General features: G+C 37.4%; 1 protein-coding gene across 6 annotated transcripts in view; it reads left to right on the forward strand.

Moving 5' to 3' along the window:
* LOC120769282 (ATP-dependent RNA helicase vasa) overlaps positions 1-24,017 on the forward strand; it is a 37,699-nt gene that overhangs the window by 9,778 nt on the left and 3,904 nt on the right. For 5 of the 6 annotated variants that reach the window (XM_040096201.1, XM_040096202.1, XM_040096200.1 and 2 more), the window contains 2 exons: positions 10,221-11,235; positions 14,653-17,667. In XM_040096201.1, coding sequence (XP_039952135.1) covers positions 10,221-11,235; positions 14,653-15,898 — 2,261 coding nt within the window. In that variant the 3' untranslated portion in view covers positions 15,899-17,667. The other variant, XM_040096203.1, reaches the window with a different exon arrangement.

The following is a 24,017-nucleotide window of genomic DNA, read 5'->3' on the forward strand; positions in this document are numbered from 1 at the left end:
ATGAATGCTTTTTGCCGAAACATCGCTTGCTTGTTTAGTTAGTGTAAACTTTTGTTGTATAATTCTTAGGAGCATTTTCGGTAACCGCTTATATAAAATTATTATAATATTTCAAACTATTGGAGGTGTGTGTCTTCTGTTTGTGAACATTGGCACATTGAACATTGAATCGCTAGTGTTTAATTAGCAGATCTGCTCAGTGGCTGACGTCACACTCTATTTCCTCTCAGTAATTTGCTGGCTGACGCGGGAAGTAAGCTGCTAGCCTTCCGTTGCTGCGACAGCGGGTTGCAACGCACGGTTAGTGTATTGGACCAGAATTGGCCCCGTCTCCTTTCACCTGTCACCGTTATGGTCCAGGCGGGGGGCGAGTCCACCCTTCTGAGTTCATGCCGAGGCTAGTTGCAAATTCTTAGCGACGCCATTTTCAAAATTTCTTGGTTAAGTAACTTGGTAGCTTAGCTTCGGATTTGTAAATTTGCTGTTCAGAACACTTCCAAGCTAGTGGCATTGCCGAGCAATTTGCCCATACTTTTTTGGTTTTGGACGACGAAGTATCGCGTTTACGATTTAGTAAGCAGTGTTTAGCTCCACGATAGGATTGGAATAAAGTTATCGGAAATATGTAAGGAAGGGTAAGTTCGGGCGTAGCCGAACATTTTATACCCTCGCGAATTGGAAGAATCAATGCTGGGAAAATACTTTCAGATGTTGGTAAAACTGTAAATTAAAATTTTTTGCGTCAAAATTTCATAATTTATTTTTCGATGAAACCGAACTGGGTTACAATCTTTGGTATCATAATAACGTAGGCCGGTTAGTTTCGCTATTATCTATTGTTTGATGTCCGCAATATTTACAGCTGTTGATAGAGATTCAGCGCACTTTCTTTTTGTGAAATACAATACTTAATAACGTTACATTTAAAGAAAGTAAACCCGTTATATTACAGAAAAGCTTTTTATTATTTTACTAAAAACTAAAATAATTCAAAATACTTAGTTCAATTTACATTCTTAAGTCAAAATGATAAGTATTTAGCGCACTTTAAAAGACATATGTACAAGGCTTGATATTCGTTGATATTAAATTCACCGTGGTTAATACTTTGTAAAATAACTTTTATTATTAATCACCGCTTCACAGCTACGTAGTAACCTCTCTATTATTACTTACTATATTAGAAATTTTTACTTGGTTTGTACCGTGTTTGTAAAGGTCCCAAATAATTTTTTTTTCTAATTAAGAGTATTTTCCTTTTGGCATTTAAATAAAATTTTTAATAAAATTATCTATTAAATACATCATCACAACTGAGAGCGGTTACTTGTTAAAGCACACCAAATTATTGACCGAAAACTATAAGTGCGCTAAATCATTGTCCAATGAATTTATGACGAAATTTAACAAGAGCATATTAGAAACATCTAATTGAAAATGATAACGGTTATTTTCCTACGCATTTAAAGAGGGGTGAGAAGCAGTATTGATCTCCTAATAACAAATTTATGGAAATACCGCTCTTATAAAAATAACATTAATATTTCTAATTATGAATGCAAGTGCTAAATCTCTGTCCATAGCTGTATATTAAAATCAGAATACATAACTCTAATGAGATGTATCTGATTTAATATAGATCTATGACCTTATTCTGTTTAAGATGTCCATTTATTTTCATTAAAATATCACACGCGAATACAAAAAGTTTAAAGTCAGCTAGAGGATGTCGTTGTTGTTGAGGATGAATCTGCAGAAAATATTTGGAGAAATAAATAAATTACTTTAAATTTGAAAAGTTTAAAAATGCTTAGTAGTGTTGTATTCTGAACCGGGTACGTTCCGGTTACGTAGACCAGTTTGCGTGGGAACGGCGTAAACGACGTCTGCTTCGCCTGACTGTTTAACTGCAAGTGAGTTGTAAAAGAAAAAAGTTCGTAGAAAAATACGAAAAGCTCGCAAAACCTTCAGGAGTCACTCAAGCCATTGCAAAACGTTTAAAAGCAACTAGATAAATTCAAAGGCAAGCAAATTGGGTGCCATAAGAATTAAAGCTAAGAGACGTTGAAATACGACGATACAAAAGTAAATCGTACGACCCACGGGCGAAAATTTCGGAGTTGAGGCAATAATTTTCTTTTTTTATACTTTATTCTGTTGGAACAATACTCTACTGCCGCCATCTAAATTTTTGAACATTCAGGGCGGTACCCGTTTTTTACGTCATTTGTGTGCTTTTGTACAAACAAGTAAGAAAGGTCTAAAATCGGGTGCAACCGCAACTGGGTGCAACTTGCAAGTATCAATGCCAGGAAAATCCCTTAATATGTAAAACGTCAACCAGAGGATCGGAATCCAAGCAATTTTTATATATATTCAACTGTGTTCGAAATAATAGCAGTGACATAACACAGAATTTAAATGATGAAAAAAAATCGTGTAATTGATTTTTATTATGGGTTATTATTATTGTATTTAATTCGCTTATATTCAGGCTTAAAAGAAATATGGTTTCTTTAAAGAATAAGATAAAGTTCTTCTTTAAATAAATAAAAAAGTTTGTAAATGAAAATTTCAGCTGTGATTAATAATAGCAGTATTGAGCAATTTACATCAAAAATCAATTAATTCATTATAATAATATAAAATAGTTTAAACAATTAGTATTTCGTCGAATGACCGTTGTTGGATAACTCAGCTGCGCATCTCCTAAGCATGAAGTCCACCAAACGCTTGCATTTCTCGAGAGGAATGGCCTTCCACGCCTTCTTCACAGCACTCCATAATTGCTTCGTATTTGACGTATTCTCTTTCCCTACAGCTTCTTTGACCTCTTCCCAAAGATTCTCAATTTAATTAAGGTCCGGTGACTGAGCCGGCCAACCCATAATCTCAACTCCATTTAGAGCAAACCAATTGGTTGCCAACCTGCTGGTATGTTTGGGGCCGTTATCTTGTTGATAGACCCATTTCAATGACATTTTCCATTCAGCATGTGGTAGCATATTCGACCCCAAACTAACGGACCTGTACCATAGTAAGTGAAGCACATCCAAACATTGATTTTAGCACCTTCATGTTTTACCGTCCGTGAAACATATTTAGGATCAAATGAAGAATTTGTTGGCTTTCGTACATACTATCGGCGTCCTCGGGAACCAAATAAAACAATTTTTCTTTCATCGGACCACAATATGTTGCGCAATTTTTCGACTGATCAATGCAGGTGCTCTTCAAGCCACTGCTATTATTTCGAACACAGTTGTACATACATATACTATATACATATAACTCATACATTGACCGAGATATTCAGCATAAGATTTGTTAGGAAATTATATTATCATGCCACCTTCTAAAAAAATGTTCCCTGCTCACATACAATTAACAATTATGGAGCAAGTCTGTCGATTTTCATTGTATGTCTCGCACACATTTACCTATATTATCGGCCAAAATAGATATTGGGGTCTTTTAGTCGTAAGGTGGGATACATGAAAGGAATACTTCTTGATTTGTGAACTGGATGGTAAAAGAGTCAAATGAAATTTAAAATTGTGTTATATGGGGAGTAGGCATGGGTGTGGCCCAATTTCGCCCATTTTCACACTGTGGCATGATAATATGAGAAAAATGCACGTACTAAATTTAGTCGAAATCGGTCGGTCGGATCCCGAGATATGTGATTTCACCAAAAAGTGGTGCCCAATTCATACCATATCGGAGGTAAAACTTAACATATATGGTGTATTTAGTTGTTGATTTATTGCGCCTTTAGTAGTTTTAACAGTACCGTTATATAGGGAGTGAGCGGGATTAATCTCCGACTTTTACACTGTCGGAAAATATTTTTCCCCACAGGTGCCCCCTGCTACTGCAATCCTCTGTGCCAAACTACCCTTTTGTATCATAATTTAATACTTAGTTATGGTACTTTTTAAGTTTTCGGTTAATGGCGTTCTGTGGGCGTGGCAGTGGTCTGATTACGCCCACCTACGAATTCGTATTTTTTTTTTACTAAGGAACGCGCATGCCAAGTTTCATCAAAATATCTCAATTTTTACTCAAGTTATAGCTTGCACGGACGGATAGACAAATTGTTACACAGATTTTAGCTCGTCTCGTCATCCTGATCCTTTCTATATACACATCTGCTCAAAATAATAGTTACACAATACGTTTTCAAGTAAAGCTCATCAGTAAAAAGTTTTATTTAAATTTTTAGGAAAAACGAAATCGTACTAATATTTTTCAAATATTTACAAGCTAAATTAAATAAACTTCATTAAAAAAAATATCAAAACAAAGAAATGTAGATCCAAAAACATTTCATAGCTAAAATAAACTTGCTCAAAATAATAGGTACACTTTTAATAAGACAATTATTTTGGAAAAACAAATTATGATAAAACAGTTTTTTGTATATTTAACATTACTTAGTTAATAGCCAGTATATCCACCATTATTTTGGATTACTTTATTTATTCTCGTTTGGGCATACTTTTACTGATTAAAGCCTGACAGGTTTCTTTAGGTATCTCATACCAAGTTTTTTGTATGCACTTCCATAATTGGTCTTTGTTAGAGAAAGATTGTCTCGCCAAATTTGTTTTTAGTTCTCCCTATAGGTTTTCTATTGGATTTAAGTCCAGGGATTGGCTTGGTCACTTCAAAACGTTAACATTATTGTCCTCAAAATATTTTTTAACCAGTTTGGAGGTATGTTTTGGGTCATTATCTTGCTGATATACCCAACGTAATGGTAAGTTTTCTTCAGCATAGGGTATCATGACATTTTCAAATATTTCCTTGTACTCCAACGCTGTCATTTTGTTAGTTGTTGGGTATATAAGACCTACTCCATACCAAGAAAAACATCCCCACACCATGACGTTTCCACCTCCGTGCTTCACAGTTTTTTTATGAATCGAACGTGAAACTCCTTTCCTTTTGGACGACACACAATTCTCTCACAGTTGTTTCCAAAAAAATTTATTTTCGTTTCACCGCTCCATAAGATGTTTCTCCACTTTTTTATTCCCTCAGGTCCTGACCAATCTGAATGATTTCTTGCAAAATTTCACCCCATATCTAAATTTTTTGATCGCATTAATGGAACAATTCTGGCTATTTGTCCTGGTAGCTTGGTCTTTTGCAAACGCTTGCGAGCGGTTTGAGCACTTACTACATTTCTAATTTCTGCTGCTATCACCTTCGACGACTTGAATGGGTCCTTTTTACAAATAGTTACAATGTGGCGATCAACAACTGTACTCGTTTTTTGTGGCCTTCCACGAGTCTCTCTACAAGATTTTCGCTCTAAAGCATTTTTAATAGAATTAAGAGACCTTTCCATTAATTTCCCAATTTCCCGAAGCGATTTTCCTTGCTTTCTGAGGTTTGAAACCAGCCGGGCTTCCGCAACAGTGCAATGTGCCTTCCGACCCATTTGATTAAAAAATAATTTAATTTATCTTCAGCATTTTGAGCTTTAATGAAAGAAAACTTACCAATCCAGATAAAAAAACTTGAAAACCTGGATAAAATTAACTTTGTTTTCACAAAAAGCTAAGTTCATTTTGGTGTAACTATTATATTGAGCAAGTTTTTTTTCTGAGCATTCACGCAAAACTGAAATACGCATTATCTCGGGGATTCACATGCTTCATTCTCTTAGAAAGGGCAATGGCATATTATCTTAATTAAACTTACAGCATAACTTGTGTCAAAAAGCCCATAAAAAGTTTTTTAAACTATTGAGAGTACTAAGTTTTATAGTGTAACTATTATTTTGAGCAGGTGTGTATATATTAGAGTCCGGTCACGCGTTGCTGTGGTATGGATTTTATACTATTATTCATATAATAAACTATTCAATACAGTGAACATTTTATTTATGAATAAAGGTGGTCGTTTTTGTCGGTATAAGAATCCAAGGGATTAAGATTTTATTTTGAATATTTTCATACAAATAAAATTCATTGGAAAAAATAACGAATTTGAAGCTGCTTTTTTAATGTCTGATTACCAGCCTTTGAAAACAAAAAAAGCATTGTAATCCTTTTGAACGAAATTGATATAAAAAAAATAAAAGTATTAAGGTAATAGGCAATATCGTGGACTACTTCAAAAATATGATATTTAATACCCTTCATGACATAAAAAAACCGAAACTAGAGGAAAAAAAGACAAAACCTTAATCCGTTTCAATTAAACATTATATTATATTGATACGTTAATCCCAGGAAAATCCATTTAAAAAGAGTTGAAAACGAAATTGAAGGATGCAATTACAAGTTCTGCAAATTCAAACCATTGCTGTATATTGGGTTTACTGTATCTTCTTCTTCCCGAACTGTACAATTTGTAGTTGGAAATCGAATTCTATTTTTAAGTCGTTGGAAGTTTTTTACCAATTTTTAGCTGAAACGCCGACATTCTAGGTATAATACAACGAGATAGCTGAAATAAAGATAGAGTACTGACGAGTGATACAAACCTCTGTTGGTGTTTTTTGGGCTTTGAAATAAGCCAATGGGTTGGTGCCTATTAAATATTTCTGCCACCAGTGTATACATACATACAGACGTTTTCGAAATAATATGAACAACCAAAACAAACATAGAAATCCTTGAAAACAATTACTGCAAAAGTTTTTTTATTTAAAGTTTTTTTTCGCCAAACATTAAAAAAGAAATGCAGTTTTTTAATTTGGTGCAGAAGAAGTGGGCGCCCCTAACTGGTTTAATCTACACATAGTATGTATCTTTCAAACCGCAGAAACTAAATAAACAAAACTTGCTGAGGGAATGTCTTTTTTTGTCATATCTTCATACAAATGGGCAAAATCAGATAATAACCACTCCCCACCATATAACGGTTATGTTGAAAACCAGTAGAAGTGCAATATTTCACAGAGTAAATGTGTTAAATTTAAATTAGATTTCACAACCAAAATGGTATGGAGGAATTCTATGGTAAAAGTTGTAAAAATTGGGCAATGAACGACGTGGCAAATATCACCTTAAGGAGAAATACTGTATTTCTGGATCTAATTAAATTTCAACGAAATTGTTGTACACTTCGAAAATGAGCGAAATCGGATGACAACTTACTTTATTTATAAGAAACTATACAAATCAAACATCAGTGAAGTTTTCACAATAAAACTGCATAACCCTAAATGTGTTTAATATTATGCCTCAAAATGGTCGAAGTCGGATTATAACTTGTGTCAATAATGTGTAAAATCTGTTCAATGCTTCCCTTAACCCTACTATATCATAAATGCGAACTTCCAGTTGACTTTGATTTCTTGAATATTCTTTGGTTTGTCATCCTTTTACATTTTCTATCATATCCATCCAGAAGTTTTCAATTAGATTAAGGTCCGAGAACCATATTGACCAATCCATTATGTTAATATAATTGCAACGAAACCAGTCCTTAGCTTAGCTCCTTTCGACATATACCTTGTAATTATCTTGTTGGTACTTCCATCGGAATTTCATATCCTCTTCGAGATAAGTTAGAACTAGATAAAATTATGCAACGCATCATTTTGCAATCTTGTTTAACATTGTATACCGATGATGTGTAAATATTGTAGTCTTACTGTGTCAATACTTTGCAGTAGCAAGTTTTCGAAGTCAGCCTTTCTACAAGATCAATTCGCCGTTTCATGTGCACACTTTTCAAGCTTCCTTAATATCTTCCCATAAATCCTCAAAATTTGTGAAATTTTGGGTTTGACATCGTTCCATAAGTTTTCTATTGGATTAAGGTAAGGCTTTGCACTGGGCAATCCAAAATATTTATTTTTTCTTAAGCCATCCCTTGTGAACTTCGCTGTGTGCTTAAAATCGTTATATTATTATGCATAAAAGTCCAACGAAGGGGCATGCAATTAAAAGCAAATGGTTCCATTTTGGTCCTTGTACTTAATTGTCCTTTATATTTCGGGATTAGAGAACAAAAACACATTTTAAATATCGAAAATATTTTTTTTTATTTTTCAAAATATTCTCAATTAATATCTGTACATGTTTGCATGCGCTTGAACCAATATTGGTTTGTGAACAGTATGAATAGTTATCGGGACAACTACTGAGTTTGGACGACCTTCACGAAATTCGTCTCAGAGTGATCGACGACCTCGGTCGAATTTATCATACCATAAAAAACACTGGCCCTTGATAGAGGTTCATCGACAAAAACTCGAATCAAATCAAAACGTTCTGAGTACGTATAACATCAAATATTACAAACTTTACGACAGAGTTGTGAGTTATCAAATCTCGCAATATAAACGGCAGCTTGAGACAGCTGCACAACTACATAACTGTGTCCGTAAGAACGTGTGTATTTTAATAATCACCTGATTGCGCCAACAAGCTTGAAACATACACTACACCAGCAAGTTGGAGCAATATTCATTTTTTTTACAAATTGTATATGAAAACGGTCGTTATGGACGGAGACAAAATAGTTTTTCCTCTGAATTCATATGTATCTGCGATGTTCACTTTTTGAAAATTCTAATTAAATGCGGTAAATGCACAATACTCTACACCAGCATGCTTGTACAATCAGAAAAATATCAAAAGCGTTTTGGTTTTGCTCCAGCATACTCGAATAACGATTGTTATTTAAAATTTTAAGATAAAAATGACATCTGTCAAAACTATGCAATAACAAATTTTGTACCGAAAAGTGATATTTGCGGAAAGCATTAATTTTTTGTTTCCATTTAAAGACAAGTGCTGTAGAACCGCATTGAATCAGACAATTTAGAAATAATGATTTTGATGTGAGAAATGAAGAACGTAGAAAGAAGACCACCAAAAAAGTTAAAAGACGCCGAACTGCAACCAATATTCATTTTAAAAATACTAAGCGAAAAAATTCATGGGCAGATCCGGGACAACCATCAACATCGACTGCACAAACCAACCGATTGGAATAGTTGCACGACATTCCTAACCGGAACGGACCCGGATTTTTATCCGGTCAAGAACTGTAAACTCGGTATAATTCTGCCGCTACCCCAACATCGCTATAGACAACAAGTGCTCAATTTGAAGCATGCATTGATCGAAAAAGACCAGAATCGGCTAGACGACACGGCAAAATAATTTTGTTACAATGCACCTGCATAAAAAGCGAAATCGGTTCAGGGTACAATCAAAGTAGGCAGGCTGGAGCTGCTACCCACATGCCTTGGTCCTTTCCGATTACTATTTGTTTTCATCGATGGAACACGCATTGGCTGAGCAGCACTTCGATTCCTACGCAGAAGTCGAAAATTTGGTGTTTTTGGTCGGTGAACTTTTATCATTTCGCCTGAAAACTTTAAATTAAATTTTGATTCATCAGAGAATAGTATTGCTACTTGATGAGCTCCCGAGTAAATTATAATCGTCTTAGTCGCTCTTCAGTACGGCATCAAACTTGCATATTTAATTCCTGAACCACGCTGAAAACGAATTATCTGGAAACTTTTTTAGTTATGTATCTAACTTTTTGAATCATGCCATGTTGAGGTCGTGTTAATGAGTTCTCAGAGATACACTTTTCTCAAATTTTATTATAATGAAGATGTTAATTTATTGACGTAAAACTTGTTAAAATGTCATTTTGAGATGCACCATTTCTTTTGGCTTTTAATAATAATTACTATTTTTTAATGAAACGAAATATTTGTTTCCAGTCATGCCCCTATGTTTTAGATTCATTGAAATAAGTAGAATTTTAACCGCGACATAACTTTTTGTAAAATTATAAAATGAACATCGTCATAAACAAACGGGATTTTCGTCGCCTATCGCTATAAACTAAGACCAGTCGAATATGTTTCGTCGAAGTGAATAATTTTTATTATTTCACTAAATAAATAATTTCTTAATTAATCTTAATGTAAAAGTAATTTTTTTATATCCAGAATTGTAATTTGGAGTATACGAGATGTTTTTAGAATCCTTAGTCATCATTATCCATCCATTATGTTTTGTTCGACACTCTAGATTAAAGTGAGGTTAGAAATTTGCCATCATATTATTTTAGCGACTCAGTAATTATTAAGTTTCATTGACCGAACAATTTTTTAGTTTTTATGCTACACATTTCGCATATACAAAGAAAGAATTGAGTTATCTTATTTCGTTATACGCTTTTTTTACATCGTTTTATACAACGCGTTGATTCGTACCGATATTTTCTAGCCCAACCGTCTGAATTCCAATCGACAGCACATAATTTTGTGCCCAATAACTTTATGAGAGCTACTATTCAAGAATTCTTACCCGAAGTGCCCGGCCGTATACAAGCGACAAACAATATTGATGAACTCTATTGCATTGTTAAATATTTGTTGGAAGCGTATAAAGTATGCTTGTCTACAGAAATGATTACGAATAATACTTCTTCAGATAATGCATCCACAGAGGAGATGGTGGTAAGGGATGGCGATAATCACGAAACACAACAAGAAAAATTTGATATTGATCAAGAAAATTCAAATGTGATTGAAAATGTTATAGTTGACACTACACCAAATGAAAATGTAGACATGTCACATTTGATGGACGAAAAAAGAAAAGCACACTACAAAATGCAATTGTCCAAAAACATCGATTTAGCAACAATAAATCAATCTAAGTTATCCGATTTACCAGACTTATTCAAAGATGTAATATCTATCTCACAGGATCAAGAGACCCCAATGTCGACTACTTCTATGACCCCTTTTAAACGTAGAAAAACTAATTGTAGCGTTAACTATAATAATTTAGGTGCTGGAATTGCAAGACTTGACATTATTCCAAATAAGATTCGGGCACATATAACGGAGCGGGAATATGCATTAAGAAAACCTTTATCGATGCGAAATTGTTTAAAAATTGTTCCGAAAGACCATACACTCATTAATATTATGCGTAAAATGACGTATAATTTCTTTTCATTGGAAGACATATGGGCAAACGCCGCATTGCCGGGTATGCATCAAATTGTGCCATTTTCTGAAGATCATTCGCAACTAGAAGAGGGTTGTGCTGGACCATCGACAAGCATCAATGTTGCACGCCAACATGTGACGGCGTCATCGATTTCGGGTTTACCTCCAATACAATTGGTGCGATCACACTCGGGCGGCCTATCAATGCAAGTTCTGAATGAGCAATTCAATACACCGGAGGAGATTTCAGATTTGTTGCCACAATACACAGAAACTAGCGGGTACAAACATACAATAATTAAAATATTAATCAATATTATTGATTGCACATAGCATGATTAATGGGTTTTAGCTATGGTTTCACGGTGAATAAAGTTTCAATAGTATTTGATTATATAATCTTCTTCTTAATTGGCGTAGACACCGCTTACACGATTATAGCCGAGTTAACTACACGCCGCCAGTCGTTTCTTCTTTTCGCTACGTGGCGCCAATTGGATATTCCAAGCGTAGCCCGGTCCTTCTCCACCTGATCCTTCCAACGGAGTGGAGGTCTTCCTCTTCCTCTGCTTCCTCCGGCGGGTACTGCGTCGAATACTTTCAGAGCTGGAGTGTTTTCGTCCATTCGGACAACATGACTTAGCCAGCGTAGCCGCTGTCTTTTAATTCGCTGAACTATGTCAATGTCGTCGCATATCTCGTACAGCTCATCGTTCCATCAAATGCGATATTCGCCGTGGCCAACGCGCAAAGGACCATAAATCTTTCGCAGAACTTTTCTCTCGAAAACTCGCACCGTCGACAACGTCCAAGCCTCTGCACCATATAGCAGAATGGGAATTATGAGTGACTTATAGAGTTTGGTTTTTGTTCGTCGAGAGAGGACTTTGCTTCTCAATTGCCTACTCAGTCAGAAGTAGCACCTGTTGGCAAGAGTTATCCTGCGTTGGATTTCCAGACTGACATTGTTGGTGGTGTTTACGATGGTTCCCAAATATACGAAACTATCAACAACTTCAAAGTTATGACTGTCAACAGTGATGTGGGAGCCAAGTCGCGAGTGCGACGACCGTTTGTTTGATGACAGGAGATATTTCGTCTTGCCCTCGTTCACTACCAGACTCATTTGCTTTGCTTCTTTGTCCAGTCTGGAGAAAGCAGAACTGACGGCGCGGGTGTTGAGGTCGATGATATCAATAACATCGGCGTACGCCAGCAGCTGTACACTCTTATAAAAGATTGTACCTGCTCGATTAAGTTCTGCTCAACGTCAGTTTACACAACTGTATTAGTTTTGCGGCATAAAGGCAGCTCCTTTTCGTGCTGTCGAAAGCAGCTTTGAAATCGACGAAGAGGTGGTGTGTGTCGATTCTCCTTTCAAGGGTCTTTTCCAAGATTTGGCAAAAATCTGGTCGGTTGTTAATTTTCCAGGTCTAAAGCCACACTGATAGGTCCAATCAGGTTGTTGACGGTGGGCTTTAATCTTTCACACAATACGTTCGATAGAACCTTATATGCGATGTTGAGGAGGCTTATCCCACGGTAGTTGGCGCAGATTGTGGGGTCTCCCTGTGTGTGGATTGGGCAGAGCACACTTAAATTCCAATCGTTGGGCATGCTTTCGTCCGACCATATTTTGCAAAGTAGCTGATGCATGCTCCTTATTACTTCTTCGCCGCCGTGTTTGAATAGCTCGGCCGGTAATCCATCGGCCCCCGCTGCTTTGTTGTTCTTCAGACGGGTAATTGCTGTTCGAACTTCTTCATGGTCGGGCAATGGAACGTCTGCTCCATCGTCATCGATTGGGGAATCGGGTTCGCCTTCTCCTGGCATTGTGTGTTCACTGCCATTCAGCAGGCTGAAGAAGTGTTCCTTCCATAATTTAAGTATGCTCTGGGCATCGGTCACTAGATCACTTTTGAGGGTTCTACAAGAGTATGCTCCGTCTTCAAACCTTTAGTTAGCCGCCACATCTTTTCGTAGAATTTTCGAGCATTACCCCTGTCGGCCAGCTTATCAAGCTCTTCATACTCACCTCTTTCTTTTTCTGTCTGCAAATGCGTCTCGCTTCCCTCTTCAACTCTCGGTATCTACCCCATGTAATGTTGCGAGGTAGACAGTCTGTTTTCTCTCCGCTGCGACACGGCACCCCTCGTCGTACCAGCTGTTCTTTTGCATTTTTCGAAAACCAATGTTTTCGATTGCAGCTGTACGTAAGGAGTTTGAAATGCCGTCCCAACATTCCCTTATACCGAGTGCTCTCAGAGAGCAGGAGTGCCAGTCGAGTAGAAAATCGTTCGGCTATCTGTTGTAATTGCAGCTTCTCGACGTCGAACCTTCCTTGTGTTTGTTGGCGTGCGTTTTATGCTACACAGAGGCGGGTGCGAATCTTGGCTGCAACAAGATAGTGGTCCAAGTCGATGTTAGGACCTCGGAGCGCGCGCACATCTAAAACACTGGAGACGTGTCTTCCGTCTATCACAACATGATCGATCTGGTTGGTGATTTTTCGATCCGGAGACAGCCAGGTGGCTTGATGAATCTTCTTATGCTGGAACCTAGTACTACAGATAACCATATTTCGGGCCCCGGCGAAGTCGATCAGCCTCAACCCATTTGGGGATGTTTTCTCGTGGAGGCTGAATTTACCGACCGTAGTGCCAAAGATAGCTTCTTTGCCCACCCTGGCGTTAAAGCCGCCAAGCATGATTTTGACATCGTGGCGGTTGCAGCGCTCATAGGTGTGCTCCAAGCGCTCATAGAAGGCATCCTTGATCACATCGTCCTTCTCTTCCATCGGGGCGTGGGCGCAAATCAGCGATATGTTGAAGAACCTCGCTTTGATGCGGATTGTGCTAGACGTTCATTCACCGGAGTGAATGATAGTACTTGGCGATGGAGTCTCTCTCCCACCACGAATCCCACACCAAACTTGCGCTCCTTTATATGGTCACTGTAGTAAATATCACAAGGACCTACTCGTCTCAGTCCTTGTCCCGTCCATCGCATTTCTTGGACGGCGGTGATGTCAGCCTTTATTTTCACGAGGACATCAACCAGCTGGGCAGAGGCACCTTCCCAATTAAGGGACCGGACATTCCAGGTGCAGTAGTCCTTATTTTGTTTGCCTTGGTCGTCATCAAAAGGGGGGTCACACACAACCCTATATAGGGGATGTTTCGCCTTCTCACTTTAGCTTTCCTTCAAACGGATGTTCTTAGGCTACCCAGAGGATACTTGGTCAAAGACCGGAAGTCGTGAGCTGCTTGAGCCATATGTAAAAGAATCGTTTCTGGCCACTCCCAAGTGAATGGCGATCAGAGAATTTTCCTCACTTGCGTGAACTTCTACACCACCACATCCTCCATTATATAGTCACTTTCTGACTCAACAAAGCTCTATTCTTATCAAAGATCTATTGTTCCCGGGAGAATTATCTCTCTTCCTTCACTCAGTTTACCGAGACATATTCTAGTTAGAACAATTTCTTCCCTTAAATGGCCACCATTACGGTTACTACACTAGTTGTTTTGATAATATGCCTTACTTCAGTTGTATAAATTTCTCCTTTATTAATCAAGCTGTGCAAAACTAGCATTCACTTCACTTGCAATCATGTATCATGCTTGTAACGTATATTTCAGTTTTTTGGATTTAACGTATGCATTTTTTTTTATAATTTTTGCAAATTACGTCAGTGAACAGGAACAGAGTGACATTTTGCCTGAATCATCGACAGACATTACGTTTCTCACCCCGTATCCGACAACAACCTCCGCAGGAATATTATCACGCTCGGATGAGGATCAGTTAAAAAGTGTTAAAAAAATTAAGCTTATTTCAGGCCCTTTATTGGCCCAACGCACAGAACCATCAACATCTAGAACTGGAACTTTACCATCAATACGAGAAGAAGAATTCCGACGAACATTGATAAGGAGGACTGTTCGCAACAGCGATATCTCTTCGACGCCGTTACGTCCCTTAGACGGTATAGCTTTGGAAGGGAGGGAATTACCGCATTTTCAAAGTCATGCAAATGAGGGCAGCACCGAACTCCTCATCAGTGGTGGTAATATACAAAGCACAGAAGCTGGTATAGTCTCGGTAGTAAATCAAGATGTGCAAACATCTGCGATTGGGGTCACTAAGGCTTTTGAATCAGTTGAACAAACGACTATAATTCAATCATCACAACACCAAAAGGTTGTTGAAAGAAAAAATTTGCCATCAGGATCATTTGTACTTGTCCAAATACCTGAGGAGTTAGACACTTTAAATGAACCCCGGAATTGGTTGGAAGTACTACGTGAACGGCAAGTGGATCTACAATATAATAAATTTGGAATTTTACCAAAAAAACGCAAAAGATGCCATAAGCGCCGAGCCCCGCAGAACTTAAAATTAACACGAGCATGTGATTTTCATGTGAGTTATCAAACCAATATTACTGAAGTACTTCAGGCTTTATCGCCATTGCCCAGTCAGTTACCAGTGCCACTAGAATCGACGGCGGACGTCACACATATCCGTAATTTGAATAATGTACACGAAACACAACTTACAGTTGTAGAGCAGCCATCTTACGAACAATTTGTATATGAGCACATCGAGTCGATTTCGACTATTATGAATAACCTAGTTGAATGGCAGAGTGTGTTAAAAGCTTGCAATCGAAATAGTGAAAAAAATACATCAACTGTATTACTGCCCGCATATTATGCCTACGACGTGGAGACCCTTCTAAAAGCTGACATAGCACGCTTGCAGCTCAAAATGAATCTATTGCAAGAGATTATTCGCAATGTGTCGTTTAATGTGATGAAGAGTCGTTTATTGAAAAACAGAAGCCTTGCTGCGGTTGCATTCAATTTTTTAATAGAACTCGAATCTGCCGGGATTATACGAATAAAGGAGCATGGGCATTGGGTGGAATTAATTTAACTTTACGCTCATAGTGCGCACTTTTTACGTTTAGTCAGTATTTTTTTTTAATGATGAATGATGCGCAACCGTAGAAGTAAATACCTAAATATAATAGACACATCAGTAATTGTGCGTGTGTCTATCAATGTTGAATATGTACACTTAAGATCAAATATGTCCCGAACTGCTGCCCTGTCAACTGATTGTTTACGACAAAAATGAACAACGAGTTTGCTTGCGTGCTTGTGTTTTCAATGGAATTACGGCTAGGAGAATGTTTCGTTGATGTGTCTTTCTGTCTGCGAAGCTGAAAAATCCTCTTTGGGGGAACGCACCATGAGTCCATTGACGCAATAGATAAAAATCGCCAGACAATCTATTTGAGTGGTAATATCCAAATTCACACGAATATAAAAATGTGTTTGTAGATCTCTTTATCCATGCGGTGTACGTGCGTAGTTTAAAACCATCGGTCTGGGTTATATTTTATCTTAAGTGAATCCACTAGCTTTAACTTGATCTCTTATGAGTCTAATCGATCTTAGATATCGCTGCTGACTCATATTCGTACAATTAAACAATCAATATTAGGTCAATAAATGAAAGCATTTTTGGTATCAATATGCGATTTCCGAATATAAAATGTTCATCCGAACTTTTTGAACTGTTGACTCTTTAGGTCGTTGTATTTTTGCTGCAGTTGGATAAAATGGGTCCCATTGCAGCATCTGTATGGGTATTTTAGGATTAATAGCTTCGTATTATTGACAACATAATTTCCTTTTCCGCTATTGTTATATCGTTCTTAATATCAAAAGTTTAAATTAATTGGTTTGTTAGTTTATAACAATATATAACTTCATCACTTAGAAACTAATGAAATATCGCAGTATACACGTATCTGTGTCGCAAGTAGAGTTGAATATGCGTTCAATAATATGCGTCCACTATTAAAATTTTGCCTTATTTATTTTATTTAACTATGTTGAAGTCTGTTAATATATATGTACTAAATGAATGTGTACATTATATATGATTCGGAATATTTTCCATCGCTAGCCACAATTTTTTCCCATATTTGTGACTACTTCTGAATTTTTTTTCTTTTGACGCGATCCAATTTTAGGCTTCTTCTTAAGAACGAAAGTGCTATTCGGCCAGGTTATGCGTCAAAGTTTCCAGGTATTATATGTTTTCACGACCTTGGCAACATGTAGCCGAGCGTTGTCTTGTCGAGTTTTTCCGAGTATTGCAGACTCAAACCTAATAGTTGTGGACTCCTGTAATGGTTTCGACTGGTTGCAAGAGTTCATAGTCCTCTACGCCGAACCGATCAAGCTTTTTACGGGTGCGCACGTTCCTTGCCTTCCATGTTATATTAGCCATTTGTGAACTATTCTCGACACGTTCCTTGACTAATACAACGTTCACCATAAGTTTCTACAATCTTTTGACGAGCCTGAGCATTTTTTCGAATGAAAAGCAAAAGGCAACACTTTCGCAAATGACCCTTGCCACTCACGAACAATAAGCATAGTACTTATAAAGAACCAAGATTTGGTAACTGTTGACTCAATCAATTTGCCTATAAGAAAACGGTGGTTTTTTTCTGTACGTCTGATAATATAATTGCTGAATTTCAATGTTGGTTATTCTAACTTCGGAGCAAAGTTTTAGTTCGATAATTCATATACTTAAAGCCAACAAGCTTTTTAGAATCGATTTTTTTTTATTTATTGTCCTTAGGACCTTAGTTTTATTTTATATTTAAAAATACCTAACACTCGTGTTTAAAGAAAATGGAAATCGCGTTGGTGGCGGTTTTCGTGGTGGTCGCGGCGGTCGTGGTTTCGGTGGACGTGGCGGCCGTGGACGAAATGGTTTTGGTGGCGATCGTAATGGTTTCAATGGCGATAGAGATTACAACGATACTGGTTTCAACAATAATAAGGGAGAGAATGAAGGCGAGCAGAAACAACGAGAGTTCTACATACCTCCGGAACCCACCGACAATGAAGATGAAATATTTAATAGTGGAATTTCATCGGGAATAAATTTCTCCAAATATGACAACATTCCAGTTAGGGTAAGCAACTAATTTCTTTGAGCACTAAATATACTTGTATTAATGACATTTGAACATTTTCTTCTCTGCTTAGGTTTCGGGCGAAAACGCTCCACCACCTTTACTGACGTTTGAAAATGCAGGCTTGCGAGACATAATCATGAATAACGTGCGAAAGTCGGGTTATACTGTGCCGACGCCTATTCAGAAAACCGCTATACCGGTAGTAATGGATGGTCGAGATTTAATGGCATGTGCCCAAACAGGATCGGGAAAAACGGTGAGTGTAAATGGAATTGTACAATTTGCATATGCAGTCATGGTCAGAGAAATAGTAGTCTTTGAGCATGTAATAAAACTATGTTTATTATTGAAATAGATAAAAATGAGGAATGCGTAAGTTATGTACAAACAATTAAAATAGTTTTTTCAATAGTTAAGAAAATTTATTAGATTTGTTTTAGGGTTTGTCAGGAAAGTAATAACACTGGGTCGATTTAAAAAAAAAATATATTCAACCAATCGTTACAATTCTTTAAAAATTTTCAAAATAGGCTCCTTCTGTGTCGATGGAGCGCTGCCAATGCGATTTACATAACTCGTCACCAGTGATTACGTTATTCAAAAATTGGCGGTCACTTTTACACATGTTAAAATTTTCTTGGCACACTCCCACTTGCCGCAATTTTTGGTCGTCAGTGAGCTTTTTTTGGGACCATCTTCGCGCACACCATTTTCAAGTGCTCCGCCACAATGTCATGAACCACACATTTTGATAAATTTAACATCTGGGCGATTAAACGAATATTTAGTCAACGGCCTGAGTTCAAAACTTTGCGCTCACGAGTCAGATTGTCGGTGTTTGTCGAAGTCGCAGGTCTCCCAGCACGGTCTTCATCGGCAACATCTTCCCGGTCCTTCAAAAAGGCCTGGTGCCACCGAAACACAGCACTTCTTGCTATAGCAGCATCTGGGTAAGCCTGCTTGATCGTACCAATCGTCTCTGTCGCAGATTTACCGAGTTTCACACAGAATTTAGTCGCGTACCTCTGCTCTAACGAACGCTGCATTTTCGGCTTGTAACACTCACAGAAACTGCTTGTTCGTTAGCTAGGAACGCGCACTACTGAATCCAGTCAGAAGAAAATCAGTCCTATTACTTTCCGGACAAACCCTGTAAGTGTTATAGCTTTCCAGCACTCACAACTTTAATACTTTGTTCTGTCTTTACAATTTTTCGAAAATGCTTGACATTGTCGTGGCAAATTATACACTAATGTGACACATACTTAGTGGAACCGTGAGTAGTGAGCCAATTATTATATGCGTGTTTTGGATCATTGTCCAAATTAAATATTCATTACCAAAGTTCAGCCGTGTTCTTGTGTTTCTTTTGGACAGAAATAGTTTTTTTTCAATTCTTTCGTCTACTAGATGCGCTGAACCCAAATTTCTTATTTATTTCAGCCATTATATCTCGGGATATTTTAAAGGATTAGGTGCTTTTTCTCATGATAGCTCTTCCAGCATGCATGTTGTTAAGTGGTGCAGAAACTTTGCAGATTTTTTTTATTTCAGAAAATTAGGATCACTTTTAACAAAATTTATGGAACTATTTAGCATTACTGTTATAAGTTGTGGAAGTCAAGACAGACATTAACTAACGTAGGAAATTATTGCCATGCACTTATTCGATAAAACTAAAAACTGATTTGAATAATTTGTTTTTAAAGTGTGCAGAAATAGCACTCTTCAAGACTGCATGTCTACAATATATTTACTTTTATTGGTTTTCACATATATTTTTTTTTATTTCTAATCACAGGCTGCATTTTTGCTTCCTATCATTAATGGTATCTTAGGAGAGAGTTGTGATTTGTCAATCGGAAAACCGCAGGCGGTTATTGTTTCTCCAACTCGTGAATTGGCGATCCAGATTTTTTCCGAAGCTCGAAAGTTTGCATTAGGTTCTTATTTGAAAATCAGCATAGTCTATGGTGGCACCTCAAGCAAATATCAAGGCGAAAACATTGCCAAAGGCTGCCATATCTTGATATGCACTCCTGGTCGTTTGTTAGACTTTGTCGAAAAGGGTTTTATTACATTTGAAGAGACACGCTACGTTGTGCTGGACGAAGCCGATCGTATGATGGATATGGGTTTTAAAGACAATGTTAATACCCTTATGAATCATCCGACAATGCGCCCCATGGATGAACGTCAGAATTTAATGTTTTCTGCAACATTCCCTGAGGAAATACAACGTTTAGCTGGTGCTTATTTATCAAACTATATATTCATCACCATTGGTGTGGTAGGTGGGGCATGCTCTGATGTTACACAAGAGATTTTTGAAGTTAAAAAGTTTCAAAAACGTTCCAAACTAATGGTAAATTGTATTACTGTTTGTATTTGTACAGACATTTTGTAAAATGAACTACGATTATTCATTTGATTAGGAATTACTGAGTGAAAGCAGCGATGGAACCATTGTCTTTGTTGAGACAAAGCGCGGTGCAGATTTTCTAGCTTCTTTACTTTCCGAAACTGAGTTTCCTACGACTTCAATTCATGGCGACAGATTGCAGCGTCAACGAGAAATGGCTTTAGCTGACTTCAAGTCCGGGAAAATGAAGGTCCTAATAGCGACTTCAGTCGCCGCTCGTGGTCTCGGTAAGTATGCAAGCTTTGATTATCCGATTTTGTTTCCGGCTTTTACAAGTTGCATTTTTTGCGTTAGATATAAAAAATGTTAAACATGTCATCAACTACGATCTTCCGAATTCCGTCGATGAATATGTTCATCGTATCGGGCGCACAGGTCGCGTCGGTAATAACGGACGCGCTACTAGCTTCTTTGATCCAGATCAGGACACGGCCATAGCAAGCGATTTGGTGAAAATACTGGAAGGCGCCTCACAAGAAGTGCCCCAATTTCTTCGATCATGCTCGGGTGGGGGCGGTGGTGGATTTAGTAATACACAAAGCAAATTCGGTGGTCGCGACGTACGAAAAAATGTGCAGCAGGTATGTTTAATTTAATCTACACTAATTTTAGGAAATATTATTATTAAATAAGTAGTGATGGAGGTATGAACTGTCACCAATGGTCCTTTGTGCTCTCTCTTCTACCACAAAGGCTCATATGGGCCCTGCCCCTTTAAAAGTAAATTCAAAAATCGTTGTGTGTGCTCTCTGTTTGGACTCCCGAGGCTTTATTTCTGTCTCTACAGATTGCTTCGCAATCCAGTTCCTTGAATCAACACAATCGACTATGAAATTATTATATAGGTAGATCTTATGCCTGCTGTGATAGCCACTGCAGATCGGGGAAGTTCATCCGCCTTTTCATTACCAGCAATGTCTATATGACAAGATCGTTTTGAGTACTGCTTGACTCTCGCTGATCATAGCATACCGATAGTTACGCTGGAGGTTTATCTCTGCACACTGAATTATTGCAAATACCAGTCTGAAAACTCTCGGGGAGCTGCTCATGGGCATGAAGACATGGTTAAATGCGTGGATTTGGAATTTATGCTTGCTTGTCACGCCCATTATAATAAAATTTGTTAAAATTTAATCCTAATTTAATAAGTAATTGCCAAACATTTCTTTAAAGTCGTAGCTAATCAAAAACGGTCGCAACGGCCGACTTCCACGAATCGGACGCTTCTTGCTTTTTTCGACTTACGCTGGTGATCGAAAGCAACAGTGACAAAAATCAAAAGTAGCAAAAAGTCGAATGCATTACTTTTCGCGACTGTGACTGCCGACGACTGTCGAAAATTGTCGATAGCTGCTGCGGCAACTTATGTATACGATCGAAAGCTACAGCAAAGCAGAAAGCAGATAAACGAATAACGGCGACTTATGCTGATTTCTGATTTTCGTAGCTGTTTGATTTTTGCGCCAGTCAAAGCATGCGACTTCTGATTTTTTCAGAAGCAGTAGCAGAAGCAAGATCATATGATCTGAAACTTGCCGCAGTTTTTTAAACGCTGCTAAAAACGTGTCGTATACTCCAGATTACAATTTAGGCTATAAAAAAATTACTTAAATATAAAGGCCTTCTATATAAAAAAAGGACTAAAGCCGTTACAATTTGCTCGGGAACACATCAACTGGTGAAACAATGGAAAATAATACTTTTATCTGATAAATCAAAATTTATTTTGAAATATTCAGACGGAATGAGAAGAAAATAAGAAGTTCGATTCATATCCAAGAATATCCTTGAGAACGTGATGCTTCCCCATGCAGTGTGGAATATGCAACTTTCTTGGTCGCTTCAATACAACAAGGACCTAAAGCATACGTCGAAACCAGTGCCAAATCGGTTCGTAGCTCAAAATATTAATGTCCTAAAGTGGCAAGCTCAATCGCCGGATCTCAATTCTATTGAGAACTTTTGGTATATAACAAATAGAAGGTTAGACAGAGAAGGAGTGAATGGAGATAAAAACAAATTGTTCGAAGCTGCAAAACAACCATGATTAAGAATTCCACAAGTATTGAATATGTTTAATCAAATAATTTATACGGTTTTGTATGTTTTCATAAACCAAGTAGTTATTCTTCAAATCTGACTGATTTGCTTATATTTAAAATGATAATTGCGAGAATAGGAGATGATAATGTAATTCTGTGGTATGAGTCCAATATGTTTTGTCCGACACTGTAGGCACATACAATTAATTGCTAGTAAGATTAAAACAAATATACAAATTCATATTTCCTATATAGCAGCTAGAAAAGTTATACGTTAACCTAAACATCTAGTATTCTAGAAATTTAATAATCAGCTAGAAATTATTTTGAAAGTGATATATGGGCACGATAGCTTTATGCTTGGGGTCGTTATCGGGAAAAAAAATAAATTCGTCATCCATTTCCATTGACTCTAAACGTAGAGTGAATCAGGTCCGATAAGACATCGCTGCCGATTGGAAGTTTCACCACGACAAAGCCTCGGCTCACACCGCCTTTCTTGTGAACAGCTACTTAACCAAAGCCGACATCCCAACGCTTCCGCAGTCGCAGCCACCCTACAGCCCAGATGTGGCCCCCCGGGACTTTTTTTTGTTTCCTTGCCTGAAAAAGCAGATGAAAGGCAAGCATTCTGGGATGACAGAGGTGATCCAAGCAGCACGTACCTCGGCTCTCAAGGCTCTTCCGGAAAATGCCTTCTGTGACGCCTTCAATTCTTGGAAATCGAGGTGGAAGCGCTTGTATGGATTGTTCGAAAGAAATGTAAAAAAAAATACAATAGTGATGCTTCGAAACACGTTTATGACATCGTGATAAGTGGTTAATCGTGGATTAACGTGTATGAACCCAAAAGTTACATTAATTGGCTTCATGGGTGTTTCTAGATGAGCTAAACAACAAAAGTTGTTCGCGTACGAAGCAGTTTCAAGCACATCGACTGAAACAACTGCAATTTTGAGTGTGCAAAACATCGACCTATAATATAGTCCTGACTTAGCACCGAATGACTTCTTTTTATTCCCGTGCGGAAGAAATAAACTAAGAGGTCATCGTTTTTCGGCTCGTGAAGAGATGCAGTTGATGCGTTCAGAACGCATGTTTTTTAAACACCTCAATAAGAATGACAAAAGTGCTTGTTTAAAGTTCTGCCGAATTGTGCAGCATACACAGTTCTAGTTACAAAATTAATATATTTCATTTCACTAAAATTATTAACAAAAACTCGTCTATTTTCTCATTATATCTACATATATATACATATATAAAAGAAAGTTAGTTACACCATTTATAACTCAAGAACGGTTGAACCGATTTGGTTGAAAATTGGTGGGGAGGTAGTTTAGAACCAGGGTAAGGACATAGTAGGATGCCTTTCATCTCTTAATGTCAAAATTTAATACAATTCATAAATACAAAAATTATATTTAAAATCATAGACATTTGTTCAAAATTAACCCTCATCTAGACCCTCGGGTCTGGCCAGGCATATTTTGTTTTTAAATGTTATTTAAATATATTTAGAGTGTAGCAAACGACTTGCGCTTCCAGGTAGCATCCTAGAATTTTATTGTCTATGGAATT

The sequence above is a fragment of the Bactrocera tryoni genome, chromosome 2 (genome assembly GCF_016617805.1).
Source record: "Bactrocera tryoni isolate S06 chromosome 2, CSIRO_BtryS06_freeze2, whole genome shotgun sequence".
In the NCBI taxonomy this organism is placed as follows: Eukaryota; Metazoa; Arthropoda; class Insecta; order Diptera; family Tephritidae; genus Bactrocera; species Bactrocera tryoni.